This window comes from Glycine soja, chromosome 13 (genome assembly GCF_004193775.1).
Source record: "Glycine soja cultivar W05 chromosome 13, ASM419377v2, whole genome shotgun sequence".
NCBI lineage: Eukaryota > Viridiplantae > Streptophyta > Magnoliopsida > Fabales > Fabaceae > Glycine > Glycine soja.
Window position 1 is genome coordinate 2,816,105 of NC_041014.1, and position 11,780 is coordinate 2,827,884.

An 11,780-nucleotide genomic window follows, 5' to 3' on the forward strand; every position below is an offset into this window, starting at 1 on the left:
TTTGATTAATTAGTGGGAATGCTTGGGGGTTTTAGTAATTGAATGTGTGGCTTATTTTTGTTTTCTTCTTCTAGTGTAATACACATTTTCTATTTTCTACTAATTTTTTCTCTCCCTTTATTTTCTATTTTAGGTTTCATTTTGTGACACAATATTTGTTAGTGAGCAATGGGAGTTTCTCGCCATCAGCATCATCTGTGGGATTCGGGCCAGTGAAGTTGTTTTGGATGTGGTGGTTTGTGACCACTCTGATTAGGAATATGAAAACTGCAATTATACCCATATTTTATTCTCTTAATTTCCTTTTTGTATTTTGATTTTCTTTTTCTTCCTTTTTTCTCTCTACTCCTGTTTTTTTAACTAGAGGAGACTTTTGTAAGTGCATATAACAAAGGAGAAAGAAGAAAGATAAGTAGATAACTATCAATGCCACTCAAGATAACAGGATAGTATCACCTTTTTTCTTCTTCTTTCAGTTATGAACATTTTACTTTAAATTATTCAAACAAAAATAAGGGCAAACATTTGTCTTTGTTTATTTGTTACTCAAAAACCTAGACGCTTTCGGTTATGAATGTTAGATACTAATATGAAAATAACCTATATTTTAGATATGAAAAACTTAATTAAACCAATTTTCTTTGAAGGCTTTTCTCCTTACTTGAAAAACATTTTCTTGCAACCAAGTCTCTTTTGTCTTTCCTTTTAAAATTAGAAGGCAACCTCTTTAATTTACCGAATAACAAAGTTCAAAAGCTCATTTTGTCTAGTTCAAGGATCAATCATCACATTTTCAAAATTTTAAACACAAAAATACAAAGTTGGCAAAAACAAAGCACTACCAGTTTCAAAGCCTAAAACAAAGAGATTAACTTGAAGGCCACAGATGAACTTCAATTCGACCACAGCTCTTTTTGAGCTCAACAGCAAAGTTGTAACATTGTGTCTACTTTAATTTAAGACAAATTTCACAAAAATCCAACAGTTAGATTTTTAGAAATCATTGAGATAATGGTACTTGTCCTAGTAAACTTGGTTTTAAATTTTGATAAAATTTGAACAAAATCTCCTCTCTAATTGAAGCCTCCCCTATGAATTTAGAAATCGAGATGAGTACAGAGTCATGCAAGCACAACACAGTCCCAAACAAACAAAAACAGATTGTAAAAACAAGATTTTCACCACCCAATCTCACATATACTCAGATGAAGAAACAGAATTTTGTACATTTTAAAATGAAAAACAATTTGATCCAATTAGAATTTGGACATTCAGACTTGTGGTTCCAAAAAGAAAGGGGCAAATCTCTCTTCTAACTGACACCAAAAAAAAGATACACAGAGCAAAGCAAAAAAAGTTGGCAAAGACTGCTGTGTGGATTTTCCCCTCAAAGTGTGGAGACATACACAATAATTTAAAAGTTTCATTCTTTCATCCCAAGTCTTTCACAATTCATGCTTGATACTATGGAGGAATTCCCAATAATAGTTTAGCATGTGATCTGTAGGTGTCACTCTGTCCCACATTCCTGTAACAAATATAGCATATGCATCGGCAGCATACCTGATTGAGAAAGAATCAGAGTATCATTAAAGGGAATAAAACAGATATATAGCACTACCTAAATAATCAACAAAAGAGTGCAAACAAAACATACTTGCCAACACCATGCAGTTGTGTTACATGAGTCCAACTTTCATCCAAGTATTCCTCAGAGAGGCGCTGTAGCATTTCTGCCCTTTTGTGCTGAAAACCTAAAGTCTTTATTGTCTTTTCTATTTCCTCTCTTGTAACTTGTGTACAAGATTTTGCATCTGGACATAACTTGAAGAAGTTTGACACAACCTTTTTTGTCTGCATTTTGCACAATAATCCATCAGTATATAACTATATATCCGTGTATAATTTCAACTTTTACACTACACCATGGTCTATCTTAATTAAAAGGAAACCTCAAATTTCAACTTTTCTAATGCTTTTAACTAAAGCAGAAATTGAACTCTGCCAATAACCACTGGTTCTAATGGCACAATCTTCAACTAAGAGACTAACAATGTGGCATGTCTATCTTAATTAAAAGGAAACCTCAAATTTCAACTTTTCTAATGCTTTTAACTAAAGCAGAAATTGAACTCAGCCAATAACCACTGGTTCTAATGGCACAATCTTCAACTAAGAGACTAACAATGTGGCATGGTGACGTCTCGTCTTGGGACTTGACTAGGCTTCATGGTTCCTAAATTTAACATATTCTCAAACCATGCACCTACCTAATTGACATTATTTACTGAATATCATAAATGAACTGGAATTCAATATCTAAATTCAACAACCAACATGAACAAGACTTTGAAGTATTGAATGGAAGAATAATACAGAGAAATCCAAAAACACATCAAAAATTAGCAGCAAATGTAACAGCATGAAGATTCAAGTGTTCCTCTCCGACACAGCCCAGATGATCACATAAACTGTAGAGTGCAATTGAATCATAGTCCTTGTTTTTAACAAAATCTTTAGATTTAAAACAATTTAAAAAAAATAAAAATCTAGTCATACACACACTAAGTAGTCTTAAAGAATCCTAAAAAGCTTGCTGCAAAGTAGCAAACCTTACATTAAGTAGTCCACAGTCTACACAAGACTTGCACATAACATATAAATCGGGAGAAAGAATATAGTGTGTTTGGATTAGATTCATGGCGAGAAATAATCAATTATTTTTTCATGGTGAAGGCAAAGCAACAAATAGTTGCTTCTACTTTTTCATGGTACCACCATGATTTTGAGGAGTAGAATTTATTCTTGGTGTTATCCAAACACTATAAAACAAGGGTTATAAATCTGCAGAAAGTGACCTGTGTCAATTCTGTTATGTATGGATGTCCAAACAAAATACTGGAAGGAGCTTAGGGTTTCAAATGAGTTTGTCAAGGAGGAAACTTTGAAGATTATAGTGGGTAAGAAATTGAAATACAGATTTCCAAGAAAAAGACAACAGAAGAAACCAAGTCCAAACTGCATGGTTTGGTTGACAGAAGTATACTCAAGTAATACACAGGATTGTAATTCACTAGTACCTCTACAATCGAAAAGAAGTGACTATTGTGCAAATAATTAAAAGTGGATATTACAGTAAAAAAGTGAGGCAAGAAACTCTGTAGTCTAAATGGAACATTTCCCACTTAAATGTCCTCCCAATAATTTTGGAAATTCTTTATTGTCAACCATCAAGCAAAAGGTCCTCAAGATATGAAAAGAATGGCATCTATAGTCCTCTATACTCTATACAGAACTCCCTAAATTTTTTTTGTCTTCTGGAACACATCAAGAACTTGACACCTGAATGATGATTTCATTTCAATAATCACCTATTTATTCAAGGCAACATGCATCAATAGTAAAAAATAGCGAATAGAATAGAAGCCTTGGTTAGCAATTCTATACAGCATGGAAGAAGTGAAGAACTTAATACCAACCCAGCAACATTTTTTCAATAATAAAACTAATCCTTGTCAAATTATAAGAGAAATGCTAACAACACATTCTTTTAAATAAACTTTCTACTATTAGCTGAAATTAATTGGAAATTACAACTTTTTGGAGTCTCACTATTTAATGAGTCTCTCTCCTGACTTTGTAGTTTTCAATAAACTTTAACCAATAATAGTGTATTGGAAGGAGTGTTGTCAGCACTCCTCTTACAAAAAAGATGACTACGTAGGTTTAATTGTTACTGCCAAAATGTTATTCAGCTAAGAATTATGTACTACGCATTGATTTTCTCAATTAACAAGGCCCGAAGAACCACTTGCGGAAAGTTATGATATGCAACTTGCCAAGCATATAATTGCAGCAGGGGTGTTGAGGTTTTAGTAGGCAAGATTACAAGGAGATTTAACAGCTAGAAAGTCATTGACCAAGGTCCCCACAAAGAGTACATGTTGCACAAAATTAAACATTGGCTAAACAGTCTTTAAACTCTCAAATCAGATTATAAATATAGAATGTTAGCTAACTTTGACAACAAACCAAAGAGGCAAAGACATAATAATTTTCATTTGCCCGCAAAAATATATACCGTAATGTTGTGAATATATAGATTTATAATAGTTCTTTCGTATGAATGTGATAGGTATATATAATAAGACACCAAAATTGGTGCAAATCAAGCATATCACAAATATAAAGACAGAGAGAGAAAGAACTAAACATTCATTATAATGAGATCAGCTTTACTAAGAACTTTGGACTAACGTGAAAGAAAAATAAAAAAAAAAAAAACTTCGTACCCCATTGCCCAGAGGCTCTTCGCTATGCGAAGGTATGGGGGAGGGATGTTGTACGCAGCCTTACCCTTGCATATGCAAAGAGGCTGTTTCCGAATTCGAACCCATGACCAACAAGTCACCAAGGCACAACTTTACCGCTGCACCAGGGCTCACCCTCAACGTGAAAGAAAAATATCACTATGAAATTAGTCATCAACAAGTTTTTATTAGAAGCAACAATTCTACCACTCAGCGCAAGATCAACCATTATTCTCTAAGACCAAGAGAGAATTAAACATAATTCCCCAAGACCCAAAGAGGATAAAAACATTAATAGCTGAGCTTTCATTTCAAAGATGGCAATAGCACATTGCTTTCTAAAGAAATAACATAGTAACCCACATAAAAGACATTTTAGAAAGCCAACAACAAGAACTATTAACAACCTTTTACCGAGCCTTTTAATGCAGATCAACATACAAATGACACAGTCTTGTAAAACAGCTACAAATGCAAGAGCAAAAAACATTTTCTGTTCCTCCAAATAGTACTCTTTTTTTTATGAATTGGGGTTGCAATTAGTGAGAGGGCAGGGAACCCCAACTAGGTTGGCACCCCCCAAAAACCCCTTCCACAATCACACCCTGAGATGCATTAAAAAAGAAAAACTGAGATGAATAAGATTACAAAAGAACAAATGGGGGAACTAGGCCAAAACCCATTGGAAGAGTATTTCTATTCCTAAAAAACTCATCCCTAACAAAAAATGGGGAAGAGTCCCACCATTGGAAGTTAACCCTGGACAAAGCCTCATGATTGGCTAATTTGTCTGCACAAGCATTCCCTTCCATATAAACATGAGAAACAACCAAAACTATATCTTTAGAAAAAAATAAACAGTTTTCCCATCTGCTGTGAAGATGCCAGGGGACAATAGAAGGCGAGTGAAAAGCTTGAATGACCAAAGCTGAATCACATTTAGGCCATAAATTCATCCGACCTTTATCCTTGGCCGATTCCAAGACTAAAATAGCAGCAAAAACTTCTGCAAACAGAGAGGATACTATTAAATTATTAGATGAATAATTGAATATACCTGGCCACCAGCAGTCCGATTGAGAAGCATACAAATAACCAACACCCTCCAAGGGTCATGAAGATGATCCTCTTGAATGAGAACAATCTCAGACCGTGGAGGCTTCCATGTATTATCAGGTGTTTTTCTTTTGTAAGCCTCATCCCACTTCTCAGAAGCAGGAGGGAATCTTTTAATTTCAATAGATTTGTTACTGCAATTAGATTTATTTTCCTCCAGTTTATCCTCTACGAAGTTTTTGCAGGTATGCAAAGCAATGGATTCAGACGTGCTTCCCTTATCAAAAGGTTTGACATTAACCTTCTTACCACTATCATTACAAAAATACGGGGAAACATATCTAATACCATGGCCATTTTTCTGAACTAGAGGTTTTTTCTTCTTGGGTTTAACTTTACTAGTTGTGGCATTATTTCCATTCTCTTGCAGTTTATTTGAAATGACTTTCCTCTTGACATTAATCATTCCATTTTCAGTTACATTTCCATCCTCTTGCAGCTTATGTTCAAGGAGCCTACCAGCAGTACAACTTGATTCAGCACCAATCTTCTTCACATTGTCAGTTTCAAAGAAAGGAGAAACTTTTTGAATTTGAGTATGCCCAGCTGTCTCATCCTTTTTAGAAGTTCTCTTGCCTTCATATCTAAACTTTTCAATTGGAATTTTACCTCCAAAAGTACAAGTACCCATTAAAGCAACAGAATCAAGGTCACTTTCATGGTCATGTTCTTTTACATTAACTGTCTTCTCATTGTCGTTCTGAAAGTAAGGAGAAACCTTCCGAACCTTGGCAAGCTCCTCAGCTGTTTTCCTGCTATTAGATTTTCTCTTCTTTGATTTAACTTTAATGGTTGCAATTTCATTTCTAATTTTTTGCAGTCCATCCTCAGAGAAGTTTCCAGAAGCAGCTGTTAACACAACAGAATCAGCATGAGTTTCAATTGACTGTTGTTTAACATTTTTCCCTCCATTATTTTCCACCAGTTTATCCTCCACGAAATTTCCAAAGGTAGGTAAAACCATGGATTCAGACTTGCTTTCCTTATTCGATGGTTGAACATTAAACTTCTTCCCACTGTCATTGTGAAAATAAGGGGAGACATATCTAACACCAACCTGGACTATATTTTCCTGAACCACAGATTTTGTCATCTTGGGTTTAACATTAAAAGTTTCAGCATCATTTCCATTCTCTTGCAGCTTATTTGCAATGACTTTCTTCTTTTTCAATTTAGTCATTGCCTTCTCAATTGCATTTCCATCCTCTGGCAGCTTATCTTCAAGGAAGCCACCACCGGTACCAGGTAAAGCACTGAATCCAATCTCACTGTCATAACAACATGATCCATCATCAACTTTCTTCCCTTTGTTACTTAGAAAGAAAGGAGAAACCTTTTGAATTTGAGCATGCTCCAATATCTTGTTCTTTGCAGATGTTTTCTTGCCTTGGAATTTAAATTTTTCAAATGCAACCTTATCACCATACTTACCCACTAAAGAAACTGAATCAAAAACATTTTCACGATCAAGCGCTTCTACATTAACTGTTTTCTCCTTGTCATTCTGAAAGTAAGGAGAAACCTTCCGAACCTTGTCATGCTCCTTGGAAGTTTTTTTACTATTGGATTTTCGCCTCTTCTTGGATTTAACTTTAATTATTTCAATTTCATTTCCATTCCCATACAGTTCCTCAAAGTCTCCAGAAGCAGATCTAACCACAACAGAATCAATATGACTATCAAGTCCGTGTTGTTTAATCTTCTCCCCACTATTATTTCCGTCCAGTTTATTCTCAATGGAATTTCCAAAGGTGGGTAAAGCAATGGATCCAGATTTGCTTTCCATATCCAATGGTTTGCCTTTAATCTTCTCCTCACTATCATTATGAAAATAAGGGGAAACATATCTAACACCAACCTGGGCTATATTTTTCTGAACCACAGATTCCATCTTCCTGGGTTTAACATTACAAGTTTCAGCATCATTTCCATTTTCTTGCAGCTTATTTGTGAAGGCTTTGTTCTTCTTTTTCTTCTTCTTGAATTTAATTGTTCCATTTTTCATTTCATTTTCATCCTCCAGCAGCTTATCTCTAAGGAAGCTACTACCAATACCTTGTGAAGCAATGGATCCAATCTCAAAATGTGAATCAGCATCAACCTTCTTCTCATTGTCACATTGAAAGAATGGCAAAAACTTATGAACTGGATCATGCTCAACAGGCTCAAGCTTCTTGTATCTTCCCTTGCACTTGGATTTAATCTTTTCAATTGCAATGTTATCTCCATTCTCTTCCTCCCTGTCTTGCACCATGTATCCACAAGTACCCATTAAAGCAGCAGAATCAAATTCATTTTCATGATCAAGTGCATCTACTTCGACGGTCTTCTTCACATTGTCAATCTGAAAGTAAGGAGAAACCTTTCTAACTTTGGCACTCTCCTCAACAGTTTTCTGGCTATTAGATTTTCTCTTCTTGGATATAATGCTGATGGATTTGGATCCATTTCCATTTTCTTTCACCTTATCAAATGATTCAAAATTTATCTTCTTTGCATTATCATTATGAAAATAAGGTGAAACATATCTAACACCAACCTGAACTTTATGTTTATGAACTTCAGGTCCCGTTTTCTTGAGTTTTAATAGACTGGGTTCAGCATCATCACCATTTTCCCAAAGCTCGTCCTCAACCGCTTTCTTCTTCTTCTTTTCCTTGGATTTAATCTTTCCATCCGCCGGCAGCTTATCTTCAACAAATTCAATGTGACAGCCATAACAACATGACTCAGGATCAATCTTCTCCACATTGTCACCTTGAGACTCACGCTTCTTGAGTATGAATTTACTGATTTCAGTGTCATCACCATTCTCCCACAGCTTATTCTGAACTTTCTTCTTTTTCTTCTTCTTTTCCTTGGGTTTAATCTTTCCATCTGCCAGCAGTTTATCTTCGGCAAATCCAATGTCACAGCCACAACAGGATTCAGGATGAATCTTCTCCTCGTTGCCACCTTGAGGCTCACACTTCGTGAGTATGAATTTATCGATTTCAGTGTCATCACCATTCTCCCACAGGTTATCCTCAGCCACTTTCTTATTCTTCTTTTCCTTAGATTTAATCTTTCCATCCGCCGGCAGCTTATCTTCAACAAATTCAATGTTACAGTCATAACAACATGACTCAGGATCGATCTTCTCCCTGTTGTCACCTTGAGACTCACGCTTCTTGAGTATGAATTTACTGGTTTCAGTATCATCACCATTCTCCCACAGCTTATCTTGAACTGCTTTTTTCTTCTTCTTTTGCTTAGATTTAATCTTTCCATCTGCCAGCAGCATATCTTCAACAAATCCAATGTTAGAGCCATAACAACACAACTCAGGATCAGCCTTCTCTCTGTTGTCACCTTCAGGTTCACGCTTCTTGAGTATGAATTTTTTGGTTTCAGCATCATCACCATTCTCCCACAGCTTATCCTGAACTGCTTTCTTCTTCTTCTTCTTCTTCCTCCTTTCCTTGGATTTAATCTTTCCATCTGCGAGCAGCATATCTTCAACAAGTCCAATGTCAGAGCCATAACAACATGATTCGGGATCAATTTTCTCCTCACAGTCACCTTCAGGCTCATGCTTCTTGGGCCTTCTCTTCCTTTTGGATTTGATCTTTTCAGTTGCAATTTCATCTTTATTTTCTTCCCAATTGTCCTGCATGAATTTTCCACATGCACTCTTAAAAGTAACAAATTAGAAGAAAAAAAATCATTTCGATTTAGCTTATTTTAAGGGGGGGAAATAATTTTTTTCACTAGCTTCCCCATAGCTGTTTTCAAGTTGACAAAAATAGTTTCTCTATATTTAGCCATTACCAAACATGCTACAAAGGTAACTTACTCCCTTCTTCTCATAGTTGTGCCGAAAGTACGGATAAATCTTTGGAACTTTCTCTTTCTCATGCTTTTTAGACGTTCTCTTCCCGTTATTGGTTTTGGTGTTTGCAGCTCCCATTTCATTGCCACTCTTTGGCAAATCATGTTCCATCAACCTCTTTTTGTTGTTGGAAGCTTCTTCATTCTTCATCTTTGGCTTCTTTACATCAACCAAACTTCCTTCTTTCTGCGCAGGCAACGCTAAAATGTACTCCATTCTCCTACAAATAACAATAATATAAAAATAAAATATGCTAAGAAAAAACTAACTGTCATGCTCTCCTTTTTTATTATTTCATAAAAAAATTAGGAGGGGATGCTGTCCTAGTCCATGATGGAAAAGCCTCTCAAAGAAACTCTCTAATACACTCTTTATAACACATGAATGATTAAATAAAAAGTGATACCACACGATTATAGAAAGCTTTTGTAATATTGTACCAACCTGAATTGAAATAAAAACTGTGAGCAAGGTCACCGTAGAACCTCTATCTTCCAGAGGTATCTCCACCTACATAAGTCGCAACGGTAAATCAATCGTCAAAGGTTCTGTTTTTTTCTTTTGATTTTGAAGTGAAGTGGGAAAGGAAAAGAACAAAAAGAAGCGAAACAAAGAAAAAAAATAGAAATATTGTTAGAAGCATGTAACTTACCGCTATGCGGTGAAAGGTAGGACAAGCAAGGAAGGAAGGAAGGAAGGAGTCGGTGAAAATTTGAGCAATCAACAGTCATTAAACCTATTCCTGTGACTGTCAGGGTTAAAATCTGTGATTAAAGCGTAAAGGAGAGATAGTTTGGGGAACTGAAAGGACCGCGTAAATGGGGAATTGGGGAAATATGAAACCCGCTTTCTTATTTTGCTTTTTTTTTTTTCAAATAAAACCAGTTTTTGCTTTAATTTTTTTTTCTATTAAATATAGTATTTCTTTCATGGCGTTTGATAGGGTGAAAAGTTTTTTTTATGCCTATGAATAAAATTTATATAAGTTTTTCATGAATCAAAACAAATACTTTAATTATTTAACACATTAAATAATCTAAATCTAATAGGAGGTTGTAACTCTAATATTTTTTTCTCTAGTACAACAAAATAGCTCACAAAAGTTATATTTCCACCTTTCCATGGAAATACTTTTGTGGGAAATCTAACTAAAAGCATCCGAGGCGGTTTGCTAAATTTTTCCGTGTCTAAACATCATGAATCTTAAAAATCATAATTCCTATAAAAAAAATTAAATTTATTTTGTTGATTATGAATATTATTATATAATTTTCCTTGAAAATATAAAAATAAAATAATATATTTATCACAATCTTTAATTATTTACCTCGTTAAATAGTTTAATTAGAATAATATAATATTTTTATCGTAATTAAACTTATTTTTTTAATTTGAGAATCGTAGATTCTCACTTTCTCATGAAAATATTTTCATGAAAAATTTGACAAAAAAATTATTAAAAAACATTATTTTCTCAAAAATATTATTTTTTAAAAATCAAACTAAACATAAAAAAAAATAACATTTATAACTTAAGATTCCGGAAAAACTAAGTATTTCCATTATACCAAATATCGTCTCACAGTAAACATTTTTTTTCCTGAGAATGATATTTTTTTAAAGATATATTTTTTTCTCTACTCTTTTGTTTTCTTACTGTAGTAATTTTACTCTTCAACTATTGTAATACGTTCAACAAGTTCAGTTTATTATTTATAAATTCTATATGTTATTATATTTTAAAATTATTTTTAATTTTATAACAATATACAATAGTATGTATATAAATATTTATATATGTATATATATATAATAGTAAAAAAATCGTGATATATGTTCAAATAAATTTACATTTATTCACGTCTATGTATAAAAAATATTCACTCATGTCTTATATTATTTTAATTTAGAAAAATATAAATTAGTAGAACATTTTCCTATGATCATGGACATTTGTTTTGTGGTTTTTGTCCCATATAAACTTTTTCATTAAATTAAACTGATGTAATAACTTGTTCTACAAGGATGTTTCAATCATTTTTAATGTATATGTAAATATTTGAAATATATATTGACATAGTTATAATTATTGATATATATATATATATATATATATATATATATATATATATATATATATATATTAAGGTATATTTGATATTATTATTTTATATTTTATATTCTTGCCCAACTACCTCATGGTTTATCTCATGTGGTAACTTCTTTTTTTTGTTTCAATTCATTTTTGAATATACAATTTTGGCCCCTATATAAATTTAATTACATATTTACTCCTTAAATTTTTTAAAATTGAACAATTTTAGTCTATCCTTAATCTATCAATATTGATATGACCATGATTGATAAAATGTGTTACTAACCTATTTGCTTAAGAAATTAAAAATATAAAATTTGTTTCAATACATTTCAAAATTATTTATTTAAATAAATTTTTTCAATAATTATTTTTTATTTTTAAAATA

At 33.3% G+C, this 11,780-nt stretch overlaps 1 protein-coding gene across 1 annotated transcript; it reads right to left on the bottom strand.

The window, feature by feature from the left end:
* Nucleotides 1–1,175: 1,175 nt before the first annotated feature.
* Nucleotides 1,176–10,130, bottom strand: LOC114382365. Its single transcript, XM_028341737.1, has 6 exons — nt 9,950–10,130; nt 9,742–9,807; nt 9,262–9,517; nt 5,368–9,075; nt 1,658–1,854; nt 1,176–1,563 (listed from the first exon to the last, which is right to left on the bottom strand). Exons 3-6 carry the CDS (start codon nt 9,511–9,513, stop codon nt 1,446–1,448), a joined length of 4,275 nt encoding a protein of 1,424 aa, XP_028197538.1. The 5' UTR covers nt 9,514–9,517; nt 9,742–9,807; nt 9,950–10,130; the 3' UTR covers nt 1,176–1,445.
* Between the last annotated feature and the right edge of the window lie 1,650 nt (nt 10,131–11,780).

What these genes read in the sequence shown, in the direction of transcription:
- LOC114382365 (XM_028341737.1), bottom strand. Translation starts at nt 9,513, where the DNA reads ATGGAGTACATTTTAGCGTTGCCTGCGCAGAAAGAAGGAAGTTTGGTT. An exon ending in ACAACTATGAGAAGAAGGGA is followed by an intron (nt 9,076 to 9,261) that starts GTAAGTTACCTT and finishes AAATTCATGCAG; the next exon opens with GACAATTGGGAAGAAAATAA. An exon ending in ATCGGACTGCTGGTGGCCAG is followed by an intron (nt 1,855 to 5,367) that starts GTATATTCAATT and finishes TGCAAAATGCAG; the next exon opens with ACAAAAAAGGTTGTGTCAAA.